Source organism: Cupressus sempervirens, chromosome 4, assembly GCF_028749045.1.
Source record: "Cupressus sempervirens isolate cs-2001-9-10 chromosome 4, ASM2874904v1, whole genome shotgun sequence".
Taxonomy (NCBI): Eukaryota; Viridiplantae; Streptophyta; class Pinopsida; order Cupressales; family Cupressaceae; genus Cupressus; species Cupressus sempervirens.
Genome location: NC_143121.1, coordinates 359,900,668 through 359,918,865, shown reverse-complemented (window position 1 = coordinate 359,918,865; position 18,198 = coordinate 359,900,668). Strand labels below are relative to the sequence as shown.

Genomic DNA, 18,198 nt, shown 5'->3' with positions numbered 1-18,198 from the left:
ATGAACATAATCACAGTTTATTATCAAATAGGCTCATGTTATATTTACATTAGGGAGATGGTGAGAGAGGGATATACAGAGATAAAAAAGGGACTGATAAAGAGTGCAAGGAGAGAGAGTGAGAATTAGAGGGAGATAGCGATGGAGAAAGGGGGATGTGGAGATGGGAGCAAAGATAAAGAAATAGAGGGGATGAGTATAGATAGAGGCAGGACAAATAAATATACCTAGACGAGGAAAGTGAGATATAATGAGAGGAGAGGTGTAGATAGGGTAGAAGAGATAAATATAATTAGAGATGGAGAAAAGGAAAGAATATTGCTTTCATAATGTCTTTTTTTAATTAATTGCGTTGCCATGTTTATCTAAATTTTATCGATCCATGTCTTGAGATTTGGTTCAACTTTTCATGTTGGCCATCACTCTTCTTTAGGTAAGTTAAAGTCAACATAGCCTTTCCAAGCTTCTTCACAGGGTTGATTTGGGAATCAACATTAGGTTGGGTGAGACCATTTTTTCCACGAGACTAGCTTCAAATTATGTTACAGGATGTCCCACTAGACTTCTATGCTCTAGTAGTCACACTTATTGTGGCAAATAGTTGAACATGGGTTTTTGTTATCCTTGTGAGATCTTAGGGTTTCCCCTACTTGTCTTAGATTTGAAGATACATAATTGACAATATAATTGTTTTGACCTATTGATTGATCATCAGTGTTTATCTCTTTTAGGTTTTCTGAGAAGAAGAGGGATATGAAGGGGGAGAGGAAGATGAAACAGTGAGAGGATGTGAGACAAATAAATAGACATATGAAGAGATATAGAGAGGATGAGAGAGACAAACAAAAGGACAAATAATTAGATGACCTTCAATATATATACGGCGTACCTATTGCACACTAAGGTGCCATTGCTAGTTTATATTTTCTCTTTATTCCCTATATTTTTATTATCGTCCCAGAAACCCGTCCTGCTGTCCCCTGCTGTCCCCATCCTGGAAAATTGGGGTAACATAGTCAAATACCAAAGCAAATGGTAACCTGAAAGGCATAGAATGGTTTCAAAGGGATAGTTTACAACAAAAATCCATCTTTGGAATGCTAATATAGGGAGTTTATATAATCTATCTAGGGAATCCCCTAATGCTCACTCTAATAGGATTTTGGAACTCTAACTATAACAATCAAGCTGGGGAAGCAAGTAGGACTCAAGTACCAAGCTTGTTAGGCTACCCTCAATTTAACGCAACTCCAAAAGGTAAAAGGATCAAGGAGAGGAAAACTCACAATTATATTACCAAAAATAGCGCTTAAAACTTTGGACCCTGCTGATACAAAACGAGAACAGATGGAGAAGCAAAGTTTAGAAAACTAGTTCCCAAAATTATGGAAGATAAGAAAACTAGTAGACGACTTGAAATTGAAAGAAAATGGGGATTCAAATATGTATAGCCCTATGAAGACACCTTTGATGCGCTGTCCAAATTTATACGTAAATGAGCTAGTGCTCATGAAGGAGAAGCTTTTGGCTCTAGCAAAAAGAATCACATGGAGAATATTAAGTTCAAAGAGATCACTGAAAATAACTGGAAACTAACAAAAGAGAATAAATGCTCTATTTGCAGAGCAGGTGCAAAAGTTACAATTTGGCATGGAAAAAGGTGAATATGAATTGATTTTGTTAAGGAAGGTGGTAGAGGAGATGAAAACACTAGAAGGGTTCATGCTAAGAGGAAGTGAAAGAGGCAGCGACCCTCAAATTAAAGAAATCTAATCAGCAAAGCCAACATGGAATTAACAGAAAATCAATAAAGAGAGCAAATAGAAGTAGTCTTGGACCTAGGTAGTAAAGGTGGGTAGCAAACACACTAAGCAAGATCATAGAAAATTAAGTAAGGAGACAGATTAGAGAAGAGACAATGGTAAATGGGTGTGGTTACAAAATGGGAAAGCCCAAATCAGTTACAAACTAACACATGAGAAATAGGAACTCGATCCCCCCACCCCAAGGATTACTTAACTGTGGTTAGTTGGAATTGTATGGGTTATCCATGGAGAAGAGGCCCTGGGCCCATAGCTAGAAATAAAGTTATGTTTTTCCTAACAAAGACACATGAACACGATGGGTGTAGGGTTCCAGAGTTTAAGGGATACAAAAAAGGTTGGGTGTGTAATGAAACAACTGATAGTGGCAAAGGGCATGGGGGAATTACCATTAAATTAAAGAAACATGGGGCAGATTAATAAGTACACAGAAAGAAGACTTAAACAAGCAGTACATATGGCTGAAGATAACAAAAAATCATATTTCAGTAAGGGTGGCAGCTTGCTACTTCATTCCTAAAGGATCAAAAACATATAAGAAGAATCTAGATCGAGAAGGCCCCTACGCATCGCTGAAAAAGAACATCTCCATCTTTAACACTTTGGGTGAAGTCTTAATATAGGCGATTTTAATGCTAGAACAACAAACAACCAAGTTCTCAACCTGAAATGAAATTACAAAGTAAACAGTGATATGTTGCGGTTAGATAAAGGGATGAACCAAGGCTGGGAAAGGTCTTCACAGGACAACAATGGCAATGTCAATCATTATGTGAAAGAATTACTGGGTTTTTGCAGTCTTTACAAGACGGTCATCTATAACAGTATGGGAAGATGGCCCAAGTCAGGAAATATCACTTGTAATACTTACAATGGTTAAATCATGGTGGACTATGTCATTTGCACTTATGATTATACCTCAAAGATAATGGAGTTTGGGGTGGAAGACTGCCCAATAGGTCTAAAATATTATCACAATCCAATTCTTTGAAAATTGTCATTTCATTTAAAGGGGCAACAAAATGAACAAACCCACCTTCAACATGAGAAAGCACCTTCGCTTGGTAGGATTTTAATGATTCAAGAAGATAAATAATTTTATAGTGATGCCCTTAAGTGGCATACTACTTCACTGGATGGTAATCTTGGTACTATGAAATGAGTGTGTGTTGACAAAGATAATCTTGTTACGCTAATTCTCAAGGTGTTAGAAAAAAGCGCTACTTCGCAGCAAATTCATGGTGAGTGCAAGGCAGCAAAAAGAAATATGAAGGAGTATGAATAAATAGAACACAAGAGTATGAAAAGTTACTAAGGCAGAAAAAAGAAAAATATGTGGACTTGAGAAGGTTAGAGCTGATTAATCTTGGGAAAAACAATTCCAATTTTTTTTGAAAAGAGCTGCGGCAAAAGAAACAAATAGAGAATAACATCATTAGGTCTCAATGGTTGGAGTACACTAAGTTGCTTTATGAATGTGAGTAGGGTGAACTCAAGGGCACATCTGATCTTTTCAACAATGAAGATATTATTCAAGGCATTAGGAGGTTAGTAAGGGAAAAGCCCAAGATATTGATGGGTTGCAAGCTGAGCATCTAAAATGGGGCATTGATATCCTTGCGCCTCATATCAATTGCATCTTCAACAATGTTAATGAAGATGGTTTTCCCAAAAATTGGACAACCAGTGCGGTGATTCAACTTCACAAGATCGGTGACATAAATAATCCACCAAACTATCAAACTATTATGGTTAGCCCACTCCTTGGTAAGCTATTTCGTAGCTTGGTAGTGCGTAAATTCAGTAGATGGGCAAAATTAAAGGGTAAAAGAGCCAAGAAACAGGTTGGTTTTAGATCAAAATATTCCACAATTGATCTCGATGCCACTGTAAGATTTCTTGTTCAAAAAATATGGAACACCCAAGGTGTTGAGGCCTTTTGTTGTTTTGTGTTTTTAAAAAAGGCTTTTGACATGCTACCACACAACAAACTATGGGATAGAATGGAATAGCTTAAAATTTCTAAGGAGCTTAGGGCTGCGGTACATAGACTTTATGAGCACGTCAAGGCCAAAATCAGAACTGCAGATGGTGTGTCAGAATGTTTTGGCAGTGACATTTAGGTGAAACAAGGTGTCCACTCTCCCCAATTTTGTTTGGACTTTATATTGATAAGCTAGAAGATTGTTTAAACATGACAAATGGAGAGGAAGTTCAGCTAGCTAACTATGTGATAAAACTACTTCTGTATGTCAATGATCTCATTTTGATAGCCAAAACAGCCAATGGGCTCAGAGAACACCTGAAGGCATGGAAACCTTTTGTTAGGAAGTAGGAATGCATGTGAACACTAGTAAAACCAAAGTCAAGGTCTTCTCTTTGAAAAGAAACAAGAGGACTCCAAACACATTCCTTTTCGATGGAAGTCCCTTAGAGATTGTGAATGAGTACAAATATCTAGGGATTGATTTCCAAAACAAACCAGCTGGGAACATGCAGATCAAAGAGAATTCAAGGGAGCTGCAAAGCGCTGTACTTCCTACAAATTAAATGTAGGAATGCTGAACTGTTCGACTGGAAGACCAAGAAAGTGCTGCTTGGTTTGTTAGTTACTCCGTTGATCCTTTGTGGATGTGAAATTTGGGGCAGCAGCATGTCACATCAAAGATGGAGACAAGTAGAATGGATTCAGAACCATCTCATTATCATTGAACCTCAAAATTAAAGCAACAATACCTTATGAGGTCTTATTGGTACCTTATGAGGTCTTATGAGTACCTTACCACTTGAAACTTAAACACATGGAAAATCAACGATGGCCTAAGTTTGTCACGGAGGGACGCATGGAGAGGGGAAAGAACACGTGGATGGAAAAATGGGATGTTAACATTCAAGAGTGTCCAGTTAGCAATGAAGAAATAAAGAAGTTTGTATGGGAAAAATTTAGGAGTATTATATGGTCAAAGTAAAATGGATGAAAAAAATATGCTATCTCAAAGAATTTAATCCCACAGCTGATCATGAAGAAAAAGCATATATAGGAGAAAATATTAAATGAAAAGCAACCTGCTCTCACCATTTGAGGTGCAAAGCCGGTAGATGGCTGATACCAGAAAGGAGTGGGAATACATGACATGTCCATTCTGCAGTATGGAGGTGGTTGATACTGAACATCATTATATCATGGAATGCTCGGCTTATGATGACATTAGGTCTGATTATGCAGATATTTTAGGGACATGCAGCTTAAACTATTTATTTGAAGAAAAACAGTCAAGCAGAACCACAAACTTGATGATCAAAACCCACCATCAAACAGCAGATTTAAATAAGAGGTTGTTCTTGACATCCTATCCAGATGTGTGTGCTAGTTTGTTGGTCCCATGGGCTGCTTTCGTCTCGTGGACGTTATTAAAATGCTTGCGTATTCCTCCAGTTGCAGGTAGGAAGAATCATTTAATGCCCCCAAAGTTTGTTTCACATCAGGCTCAAATCTTTAGAAAGGTTCAATTCTTTGTATTCTCACATTTTATTCCTTCATTTCTTGTCTTTTTCGCTTTTTTTTCTTGGATGGGCTTGTTTATACATTTCAAAGTAATTTCTTAGTCTATAGACACTTGCACTCTTGGGCGCATGTGAAGCAATGTGACAGATTTTCGGACTTCTAATTTTCTTACCATACACGAATTCATGCGCATATAAGCCCTAGAGAAGGATTTTGAAACCTGAGCAAAATTACTTTAAAGTGTGTGGATTCTACATGCTTGGGTGCATACCAACATGTTTGGTGAATTTTATCATCTTAAGGAAATTTCTTAGCTCATGAGATCATGCACTTTGGGCATACTTTGGGTCTTGTGATGGAGTTCTCAAATTTTGGAAAATTCTTGCCATTGAGACATATCTTTGACCCTTCAAAAATTGTGCATAGACGTGTATTGGAGGCTAGGTTAGGATTTTCACACACTTAGAATCTTTTCAATATTTTCACCTTCTTGGGCTCCTTGGATTTTTGAAAGATCTGGCCGTTTTCATTATTGTTCGAGTTCTCAATCAGCATTCAATCATTTTCTTCACAAATTTCCAATCTTTTGGGTGTTGGTTAGGAGCCCAAAATTTTCTGAACTTAGTTATTTTTTACCAGTTCTCATGACTGTCAATTTTTCCATTTTCATCAACTTAATTAGTTCTTCAAGTTTTCATTGTGATCGTCTTGGAGCAAGAGTTCTTAGTGATTTTCCATGCTTTTCCCATGCCTTTTATACCACCTTCACTTTTGAGATGCTTCTTAGGAATGTTTCCAGACTCGGTGATTTTTTGAGTTTTACTTCTGGATGCCTTTTCCGACTTAACCATCTTTTGACCAACTGCTTGACTTTTAAACATTCCAAATTCAGAACCAAACACTTCTCTGTTCCTGTTTCTGCCAGTGCTCATCAGTTATCAGGATAGTCCTGTCAAAATAGACTCACTATAGATAGTAAGTTCGTTCAATTATGAAATTAGGTCGATTTGGGGCTTACACAAAATGAAGCCAATCTGAGAGCCAGAATAACTTAGTAACAATAGAAATTCCCTACAAAATAGGAACCTCTCCAAAGGAGCCAGAATTTTACTGGCCCATTCTTTGATGGATTTCACAATTCTCAATTGGGAAAACCTTCAAAATTAAAATCCAAAAATGGGCAAGAAACAACTCTTCACTGTAGTCTTTGTAAAATTCATCACTTCTCATTGAAACAGGAGGAATTTCAGGAGACCGATGATAGAACCAACACCAAAACAGACCAAGCACACTCCCCATTTGCAATGGAGTGATGTGTGGAAAGGTCAAAACAGGACACCTTTGGATGCAAGATTTTAGTGTTGTTTTGGAAGATTATATACCCAAAGGTAGTTTCATTAAAAATAAATTCACTTTATAGTTTGATTACAAGATTTTTTTCAGAAGTTTGAGTTTTTCTATATTAATAGAAAGAAGTTAAATATATAAAAGAGAAAAATGACATATAAGAAAATGAATGATTACAAGTTTGGCTATAAAATCGCAACGAAGTTCATTGTCAAACACATTGTATGGTTAACAGGCTGGTGCAATTATTATAAATTCATGCATGTATGTGTAAGATAGGTGGTTGGAAGCGTAATCTATGGCTAAATTTATGCCCTTGTTGACATTACAATATATTATTATGTAGTGTAAGATTTGAATTGTGATTTGAAAGTGTTGCAGAATGGTCTGTTACAAAGAAGGCTGAATAACAAGCATCAGATTGTATTTGAATTAGAAAAATTGAAGAGGCGTGCTGGAGAATACAGTACTGTAGCCCAATTCACTGCAAAATTGAAAACTTTTGATGTGAATTTTTATTGATTTTGTATGTTACTCGGTAAGACTTTTTTCGCACACTAAAGGTTTCTATCTGTCTGCCTTCTAATGCAGTCTATAAATTTTATCAATTTGCTTGCTGTGAATTATCTTGGACTCCTCCAAGTTTACACAGTGAACGTTCTTGTATCATGTTAATTTTTTTCTTTCTGTGGTAAAGATGAATGAGTGGATGCATATTTCTGAGTCATCATTGGCTTTTTTTTCATCCATAAGAGGCCGAAGCCAAGATTAATTATTATTATGTGTTGTCATTAATATTATTATTATTATTTATTAAATTCAAGTGGATTCGAACCCAAGATCTCTTAGATACGAGGCTTACAATTCTACTTTTAACTAGGAAATAGTAATGAATTCAAAGTATTTATACGCAAAATTCTACTAATATATCTGTGACTTATTTGCAGAATGCACATTCTGCATGTGTTGATGCACCTCTGGGTCCTGATGCTTTCCAAGAATATGAATCATTGTTACTTCAGGATTACCATGAACTTGTATTGAAGTCTAACATTCCCAAAGTATCTGGAGAAACAGAAGATTTTGAAAGATCAGTGCAAACTCCACAAGTTTCTAAAAACAGTAATACCATGGAGAATGAGGATTGGCTACAGACAACTTCAAACAAAGAAGCAGTCTTTGATCTTGAAGTTAGTACCGATAGAAACAGCTTACATAATTCAAGTCCTATCAGTATGAAGGAGGAAGATTGGAAAAAAATAGAAGTATCAGTGAAGCACTTTCCTATGATCTTTTGTCCGCTGTCATCGAAAGTCTTTGTTTTGCCTTCAGAAGGTGCAGTTGCAGAAGCTTTTATCTCTGACAAGTCTGACAATTCTTTGAGCCCAGGGTTGCCTCCCGTTAGTATTGGATTGACTTCTGATGGAGACGACATCCCACCAGGAGCAACTCTTATTGCACACTTTCTTCATCATTTGGCTGGTCAGGTCATACTCATTTTTGTGACCAGTTCACCATTTAAGGCTCAAACTCATTTGAGTGATATTTAATATTGAATATCTCTTTTCCATTAATAAATCATTTGCTAAAGTTGTAATCTTATCACAGATGTCATTCATAATTATACTTGTTATGTCCAACTCTGCAGATGGATCTGAAAATGGACGTTTTTACTCTGGGTCCAGTGTCTCATATCATTGGAAAAGCTATGACAGATCTATCAAGCCTATATGATGTGGGAGGGCGTACTAAACGATCTACTGGGCTGCTGCTTATAGATCGCTCACTTGATCTTATTACACCATGTTGTCATGGTGACTCACTTGTTGATCGCATGTTCTCATCTCTGCCTAGAAGGGATAGAAGTGTATTTTCTCCACCTTCACATGATGCAATTTCAACTAATACAGCTAGGGCCTCTGGTTTGCAGCGTTCTTCAATTGATTTTAAAGTTCCTTTAGAGATGATTTACAAACCTGGCAATCCTATGAGCAATGGAGACCATTTCTCTCGTGAAGGACTGGCTGCATTTATCTCAGGTTGGGACACAGCTTCTGGTTTAGGTAATCGAGGTGCAAACAATAAGAAGATTAGAGAACTTGTTTTGGAGAATAGTTTCCACCACTCAGATTCAATATATGGGACACTTTCCTCTTTCAGGAATCACCATGGTTTGCACTGTCTAGAAGCATTACTTGATAAACACACAAAAGATGGAGCATTATTGATAAAGAAATGGCTCCAGGAAGCACTCCGTCAAGAGAAAGTTAGTCTAAGAAATCGCCTTGGTGTTGTCACAGCAACTGAGCTATGTACAATGGTCAATGCATTAGCCACAAACCCAGCAATGATCATGAGAAATAGAGGGATCGTTCAACTAGCAAAAGCTGCTGAAGCAGCTCTAAGTGACCCATGGAGTACACGTTGGGAGGCTTTTGCAAGTGCAGAGAGAATATTGATGCTAAGTGCTGGAGATACGAGTCAAAGTCTCTCTGGTCAAATTCAGGACCTCATTAATCAGAGTGTTCTGTGGAGGACCCAAAATCAAGGTAAAGGTCATCAACCACCTCCTGGTCTACTTTCGATGAGAGATGCTCTTATTCTTGCAATAGTTGGCTATTCCTTGGCTGGAGAAAGTTTTGGAAGTTCTAGGTCTGAAGGTCCTTTTTCATGGGAGGAGGAACATTCTTTAAAAGAAGCAATTGTAGATGCTATTCTTGAGTGGTCTCCAGGTGTTGATATTGGTTTCCTCCATGGTTTAGAGGGAGCATTAGAATCACATCGGCAAAAGTTACAGTCAAAGAATCCCAGTGAATCTGAACAAGGTCAGCCCTATGATACTGAAGATCATAATTCTATTGATTTTGATGACCAGTGGGGTAGCTGGGAGGAGGATGAAGTGCAAGAAAGAGAGCAAGAGTATGGAGAGATGCAGCTTAAGTTGGAACTGCGTGATAGGTTGGATAATGTTTTCAGGGTTCTCCACAGAGTGTCAAAAGCAAGAAGGTGCTTACCATTCAAAGACAGGCAGCCAAATTTGGAGGATTTTCTTGGTCCTTCATCAACTAACAGAGGATTAATTTTCAAAATATTATCCATGGTCTTTGAGAAAATCGATATTCCTGGACTAGAGTATCATTCTTCTACAGTGGGGCGGCTTTTCAAAAGTGGTTTTGGTAGATTTGGTCTTGGACAGGTAGGTATTATATTCTATTTTCTGTTGATGCAGCATCTGTTTAGGTTTGATCAATAATTATAAGATACTGAAGGAAGATGTTGACTGTTCAGGCCAAGCCAAGACTGGGTGACCAAAATGTACTTCTGATCTTTGTTGTTGGAGGGTTCAATGCTTTAGAGGTAAGTTTGTCAGATATTGCTATTCTAGATTGTTCCATAACCTACAGTTTTCATGGAATACTTGCAGAGGTATCGCAAAGCGTGCCCTATTTTTCCATTTGAACCTTTGCGATGGAAGATTTGAGCCTCAAAATTCTTATACATACTAACATGAACATAAATTGCCATGGGAGAAATCCTTGGAAGCTAGGTTCTGTCGTACCTATTATATTCCCACCCTATCTAGTCTCTTGCTGTTTATAGCTGTTTGTTGATGTGGGTGCTAATAATGTTTATCTATAGCTTGCATGCTCAATTTGGAAGATTCTTTGATTTAATTGCCTAATGCATTTTTATGTAAAACATGGACTTTGTTGGGCACGAGCATTTTAGCTAAGGGAAATATCAGGAATTTGCTTCCTAAATTACGTCTGTTAATATAGAGAAACATATACTGTTACAATTAAAAACCTGTTTTCTCTGATGATGTGTCCTTGAGCCTAGATACATGCACCCCTCCTGGGATGTCTTGGAGACATGGGGCAGAATGTCTTGCTTCTGCCGCAAGTGTACATTTTTTTTGGTTTACCCACACATTTTTTGAAAATTTTCCTGCCATTCAACTTTCCTAGAGATGTCAATAGTCAGATCAATCCTCCAGTCAAAAGAATTTAGATTAAAAAAAATGGATAAAAAGCCTAAGCAAAAAGATAATAGTGTTCTGTATTTGCTTCTGGGTGTGATTGTGTATGTTTTTTTAACATCAACGTTTCGGATCATACTCTATGATCCATCATCAGGATGATAAAGAGAGCTAAGAAACAGAGTGATATGTTGCAGACCAAGCAAAGCAATAATAGTGTTGACATGCCGTCCAAATTAAAGATACACTCTCAAGCACCACAAATCCTTAGCGATTTGCATTTAATGATTTCACCATTTGCAATTTACATTTTGGCAATTTACTTTTGTAAGTAAGAAGAGGAAAACATGCAAGAGATTTTTTAAAAAATGTTGTGTCATTGCAAATTTATATTTAAGGCATTTTTTATCTAAAATATTAAATTTTAAATATTTGTGTAGAGTATTGTAATAACCAATCACAGCCATCCCCCTGTTGTTTCCCAGCTTTTCTCAAATCCTAGAACTTTGTTGCCATCACATGTTTTTCCCCGAGTCTTCCTGCACCTTTGTCCTGGAAACTCACAGAAATCAAAATTTGGTTGCATGTTAGAAGATCTTTGGTCACCAAACCAAGACATGCCTATATAGAAGTAATTTCTGACACATAAATAATAACGGCAATGCTTCCAAAATTGTATAAGACAGTTCAAAGTACAAGGATTTACCATACATGACATGAACAACTCCAAGAAAGTGTCATCGTTCTGAAATAACCACATCACTAGGTAGACCTTAATTCTCCTCCATCTACTTGATCTCTGGGGAATTGTAGTTTTCTGGGGCTGAGTTCTTGTCTGTCTGGGTTGGCTCAACTATAATGGGGGGAGTCTATATAACCACATTGACAAGTCTTTTTCACAATTTTTAGATAATGGTGCTTCCATTTTGGTATTTGTTGTGATATTTTCTGGCTAGGATTAGTTATTCTCATTTTGATTAGGGCTTCTTTCAATAAACATTTAGAGAAGTAGAAAATATTTAACTAAGCGGGAAGGAAAATGAAAGGGAGATTTTGGTCCATATCTGCTGAGAATGAATTGAAAAATAAAAATAAAAACTTTGTTTGCATTCTCCAGATTTATACTGCCCAATATTAGTTACAAGCTTTCAGATTTTGTTCTTTTTACCACTCCTTGCTGCAAGAGATCAGTATTTTGCTCCACTGATCACTAGCTACAGATAGAATCTTTTGATTACTCTCTCTGCAAGGGGTGGAGATTATGATGTATCATATTCTGAGGTTTGTTGAGTTTGCTTGGTGCAAGGGGCTCATGTTGATTTTCTGTGTTGGTAGTTTCATTTAAGGTTCATCAGATCTCACATGGCCAATTTTTTTAACGAATTGTCTGCATAAATTATGCTTGATTGCACTGATGAAGTGGAATATTCTGGAGCATACAAAAGTTGGCATCCCTAGTCATTCTAGTTTGTATTTAGAATTTTAGAGTACCGTACTAGAGTTTCCTGCATGAAAAAACAGTGTTTGGTTTGATCTCTTCATCAAAGACCTTGCTCATAGTGTAAATACACGTCTGATAGTTCTGCCACCAGTATTTCTGTATTTTGCTTATGAGTCCGCTTGCAATTGAATAGGCTGGTCAGTGGGATGATTTTGTATAGTTCAATATTAATTATTATTTTTTAACTAGAGAATACAGTGTGTGATATATTATATAGTTGAGAGTTGCAAGGTACATCCAAGTATAGTAGGGTCCAACAACTTTTCAGATTTGATGATGACGAGCCAGGAGGGCTTCAGTATATTTCCCAGTAAAGTGTGGTCAGTATCCACTCTCTGCCCCCCTTTCACGATGATCTCAGGTATGAAATCAGTTTTCCTATAGTATAATCTGGAAGTGTTTTTATCCTGTTAGGGCCAATTTGATCACCTGTTTACCCTACTCAGCCAACTAAGGTTCAATCCATTGTGAAACTTAAAGAATTTTTGATGCTCCAACTAACAAAGTTTTAAGATTGTTAGTTCCACTCTGATCTTATGGGAAATTACTTTTCCAATGCTTCACGTCTGGTATACATAGTTCATGTATTGTGTGATGTCCCTTTGTTGCGACTTTAGAAATTAAATTAAATAAAAAAAAAAATAGAGTTGACAACCTAACTTTATTTTTTTTCTAGTTAAGTATTAAAATGACTTTAATGAGTTTATTCTGCTTCCAATTGCATATTTTACTGATGATTTGTGGCACTACTTTTAGATTTGATAAAGTCCCTTAGTTTGGTGAAGATATTATTTATCATTGAGGAATAAGTCTATGTATGAGGCATTTAAATTAATAATTTTAAAGAGCATCTCCTGTAAAATATTCTACTTATGATGGTGTTTCATACTTGGGCATTTTTGGAGATCTTGATCTTGGTACTAGAGTGAGATTGGTAAGGTTGTACTTGTAACACATTCTATGTGTTTGAGCATTTCTCGGCTGTAAGTGGTGGTCTTCAACTGCAATGTTGGTGCCTGTAATTACCATCAAATTCTTGAAGACATCTCAGCGGACAGGAATATTGTTGGCTGATGTTTATGAAGAGTTTTGGTGTGTAGTTTGAAGGATGGAGCTGACTGTGGTTTCAAAAGAGAACGTAGATGGTGGATGATTGATGGGGCTACGCTGTGTTTAGGTTGAGACGGTAGTATTGGGAGTGTAAAAACTTTCAAAGGGAAACATTAATGTTGTGTCTGAAACCATCTTGGTGCACAGTTATTAATCACACAAAGGATTGATGAGCTACTTGTTGTGCTGGGAAGTTCCATGGTTTCAGTTGTTAAGGTGTTGCAGTTGAGCCATCTTCCATGGTCACCTTTCTGGTAAGAAGGATTTGGAGGAGTGTGGTAATTTCTCATTATCCTGGATAGAGCTTCATAATGTGGAAATCTTATTGAAACCCAATAGTGCTAATACTCTCATATGTCGGCCCTGATGTGCTTGTAGGGCAATCATTGTTTGTGTTATTCTGTGAAATATCAGGGGTGGAAGTTCTGAACAATCCTTGCCTTTATTGCTGTTTCTGAAGAAACAGCACAGTGGATTATTGCAGCTGTTTTTGTTCCCTGTGTGACCCTCAACATAGTCTTGGTGAATGTGTGAGTTATCATTTCTTAGCAAAACATTCAGGAACTGGTTACATTGCTGAAGAGGTTGTGTGGAACGCTAGAGCTGTGCATTGGAGACTGAAGTTGCTTAGGTGTTGATAGCACCAGACTTGTTTCTTATGTCATTCTTCACTGTGCATGGAGTTTGTTATATCTGCAACTGCTCTTATTCACCAGCATCAGGACATCTTTCATGATTGAGGGACAATACACTTTGCTGCTCATGCACCAATATTTCTGTTCGCTACAGCCCGAGTCTGTGATGTATTGTTGTGAGTACAAGGTACCACTACACACACTTAGAGATTTCAACCAGTTCCTGACCTTCTAAACACCTGCTATTCCTTGCAAATAAATGCTGCTCGTGACTGCCTTATGGTGTGGCTAGAGCACTCGAGAAAATACCAGAGAATCAGAAATATTACTGTAGCAACCTCAACTCATTACCAGGCAATTATAATCTGTTCCAACCATAAATATTCTCAGAATTTTAAATCTCATGTTCGAATTGGAGGTGAAAGGTCACTATAAATAGCTCAGTTACAAGCCTGATATTCACGGCATTCATACAAACTGTTTGATGGAAACCCCTCAGAGTACAGGCTAAAAAATTTGGTTACAAATAGGGGTAGCTTACTATATTGGAGGGGTTGCCTTGAGAATATTTGGATCTAGCAATTATGAATTAGAAAATCAGAGTCCTAACAATCTGGCCAAGCCACTAGGCAATCTAAAAATTCTCTCCAAAAGCATGAGGAGTCACTTCCTACGTACCTTTCCTATTCCTTAGATTATCAGATTCTATATTTTTAATTTTTTTCTGATCAGAGTTGTAAGAAGTCTTGAAGTAAATTTGAGCAACTGGGCAATAAACTTGGAGAACAGGCCTCCTTAATTATAATTTTTTGTTGAATTTATCAGGACTCTTGCTATTATGGCAAGTAATAGAAATATGATATACTCAGTTGAGACAGAAAAGCAGAACAATGAATTCCAACATGCAGGCTCAGAAACTTGAAATTCCCGCTTTATGATCCATGCAGAAATTGATTTCTGAGGACAGCCAAAAATGTACTCAACAGCCCAGAGAATTCAAAACAAAAGGTACTTGGGTTGTCAACTCCAGTGCAATTTAAGCTCATGCAATTGGTTGAAAGGTGGCTGTTTATCAAAAACATCACTTATGGGCCACTTGAAAATAACTGCTGGAAGGGTCAGGGTGCTCCACAGTTTTCCAGGCTTGCATGAAGGAGTTCAATAGCAGAATAAAGTTTAAATGGATTCCATACATTAGTAATCATAATGTGCATTCGGGAAAGAGATCAGTACACTTGAATCTGCATATTGGTTGAAGAATTCATGATTGTGTCGAGTTTACATATTGGTAGATATGTGAATAGAATTAGTTTTCCAGCAGCTCTTTGACCATTTTGTTATTTAGAGAAGGGTTTTGGTTCAAAGGACTGAACACTCATCTTTCATATACTAAATTAACTGCAAGCCTCTGGTTTTGCTAACTTGTATACTGCCTGAAAATATTCTCTTCCATCTATTTTTTATATAAAATACTCGACTTTTATCCAAGAAAGGAGGACACTTGAAGGGAGGTCAATCTTTAAACTACAAAAGCTATCCTAAAAAACTGGGGAGGTACTGATAGTCGATCTTTGAGTGATAAGTATAAATGCAAAAATATAGCTGGGCCTTGGAAAGAAAAGGTCCTTATTTAAGTGGACAGTATGAATCATATCACAAAACATTTTGTTTAGGCTAATCCAATGCAATCACCAGGTGACTGTTTCTGGTGAATACACACAAAGAGTTTATTTAGTATTATACCATCCATTTTGAGATGTCCTAATTGCATATTAGTATACTGAGCTGGAAGTATGGTGAGATGCCATTGTCCAAGTATGCGAACATGTTATCTGAGACAATAGAACCATAGTAGCATCAATTGGGACCAAGATTGGCTTGGCCAACTAAAGTATAATTGTCTTTCGGCTAATTGGGAAATAATAAAATGCCAAAATTTCATAAAGGTAGAAAAAAGGGCACATGTCCTTTGTTTCATGTCAAATGAATTGTATAGAGACATAGTGAAACAAAAAAAGATGTAACAAGCTTCCATATTAAAACTAATGAACACAATGGATTACTTAAGGAGAAAGAATCTAACTGAAAGAATTTAATTATATTTTATCAGAAGGCATGGGTAATTAAAAAAAGCAGAAACTATACCATGTAGGTTTTAACTTGGATAGAAAAGATAACTTACCACACATTTAATTATTTGTATGGATCAATATTTTTTAGGTTTGAGGATGAAAAGCATGCAGCACAATAAAATATCAGGACTGCTGTCCTATAAAGTACATGCAAGTGAGACTTATCCATACAAAAGTCATTTAATTTTATACAATATAGTATGATCAGTTTCTTATTCTTGTCAACTGCAAACAATATAGTCTATTTGACAGCTGTAAGGAGGGAGAGCATCATTCAAGTACTTTAAACATGAAACAAACAGTTCCTCGATCATCTTCCTACTAGAGGCAGCCTGGCTTCTCAATCAGGTTGGTTGATAATAAAATCTAGACTAGCATCATAACCAAATTCTAGAACCAAGTGTATGTAAGTACAATCATTCATCGATCCAGTTAGTCATCCAAACTCTAGATTCTCTTTAGATATTGACTGTTGACCATTGTAAGGAGACCCAGGCTAGACAAAACATTTTTTGTACTCGTTCTCGGCATCTGCAGAGACTCAAGAAATTGAAAAAGGTCAACAAATTGAGAGATATTTAAAGATTAAAAACTTGTTTCATGCGCCATTTTATGCATAAATCTTAAAAGATACAATAAAATCATCCAATAGTAGTTGTTCTGATAGCATACACTAAGTGTACATCATTCAGATGTTTATGAACACAAACTGTAGCTGAAGGAAACAAGTTGTCCAATATATGAAAAAAAAGATAATCCTTGGTTATGGACTTGACTGTGAATATGCAAAGATTTGCAACAAGGGATATATATAATGTCGATTTTCATGATCATGATTAATCTTTGGCCTATTTCTTGCTTAGACTTACAGCTTGATGAGGGGTTGGAGGCAACAACAAAATGAGATTGAGGGTCACAACCCTTGTGTGGGTCTAGGGTTCAGAGAGAGAGGTAGAGAGGCAGGTCTAGATCTTGGGGTAGAGAGGAGAGAGTGAGATAGGGAGAGGTAGAGAGACTGGATAGAGTAAGAGTGATATAGAGAGAGATAAGTTTATAGTTCATGGGAGATAAAGAGAGTGAGAATATTTATAGGAGCCTGCTGATTGCTAAAATTTGATTGAGTCTGAAATTTTTATATAACAAAAATAATTTCAATCACTTAACTAGAATAAAAGTCACCCAAAATTTTTTGTTCCCAAAATCTTTTGTTTTCCTGCCAGGACTTCTCATCGCTGCAAACAATGCTACCAAACTCCCCAGAAACAATGACCTCAAACTCTTCTCCAAATCCATACAAATCCTTCCCAAAGATTGCAGAATAAACCACATTTTGACACCTGCCATGCCCTCATGATCTTCATGGTGAGCATTAAACCCCAGTCTTTTTTAAGAATATGTAAATAACTATGTTCTACTCCACCAATGCTTATAATGGTGCAAAACGTTGGAAACTCCTGCAATGGGGTGACCCTTACTAGCTCCTTAAATAAGTGATACCTTCAATAGGTTTACGGCTCCATAATGATATCATAAATCAGCATGATTAATTGTTTTAGTTGTAGCAAGGTAAAATTTAGATATAATAACCTCATAAGAGAAAGACTCAATTGAACAAGTTCATGATGACACTCAAGTAGACTCCTCCATGTCTAAAATGCATCAACATATAGTCAACTCATGCATTCACACAACTGGATTCTCAAAGCATATGTTACAACCATCCCATTGCCATGATTTGCCTCCCTCTATCAGAAGATGCTCTCCATCGACAATCGAGAGGAGAACTGGCATCCATGTCATGCTAACAAACATTGGATAGTTTGTGTCAATATCAAAATATCATAATCATGAACCAGCAGTAACAATTATATCAGCTATATATGATATATGAAAATAATTGATTTCATTATATTGCTCAATTATTAAATCATAAAAAACATGTGTGAAATACTTTGATCAACCAAATGTTAGTTCAAGGTCTGGGTTTTTCCAGGGTGCTCCTTGGATGCCTTGGGTTCCCTTCTAGGCGCCCTCTGAATTCGATTGCTTCTAAATATTCCATTCGTTGCTAATAACCATGAGATCCAATGCCTCTCATACCTTGTCAAGTTGTCTCAAAATGGTTGTGTGACGCAAATTAAGTCGCAACAACCTAGGATCTTGTAA

The 18,198-nt window shown here is 36.8% G+C and overlaps 1 protein-coding gene across 3 annotated transcripts in view; it reads left to right on the top strand.

Annotated features, from left to right (window-relative positions):
- Positions 1-18,198, top strand: part of LOC149561555 (vesicle docking protein) — a 77,605-nt gene that overhangs the window by 53,352 nt on the left and 6,055 nt on the right. For all 3 annotated transcript variants that reach the window (XM_089825184.1, XM_089825186.1, XM_089825187.1), the window contains exons 4-6: positions 7,623-8,162; positions 8,324-9,871; positions 9,964-10,032. In XM_089825184.1, coding sequence (XP_089681310.1) covers positions 7,623-8,162; positions 8,324-9,871; positions 9,964-10,032 — 2,157 coding nt within the window. The remainder of the gene's footprint in view (positions 1-7,622; positions 8,163-8,323; positions 9,872-9,963; positions 10,033-18,198) is intronic.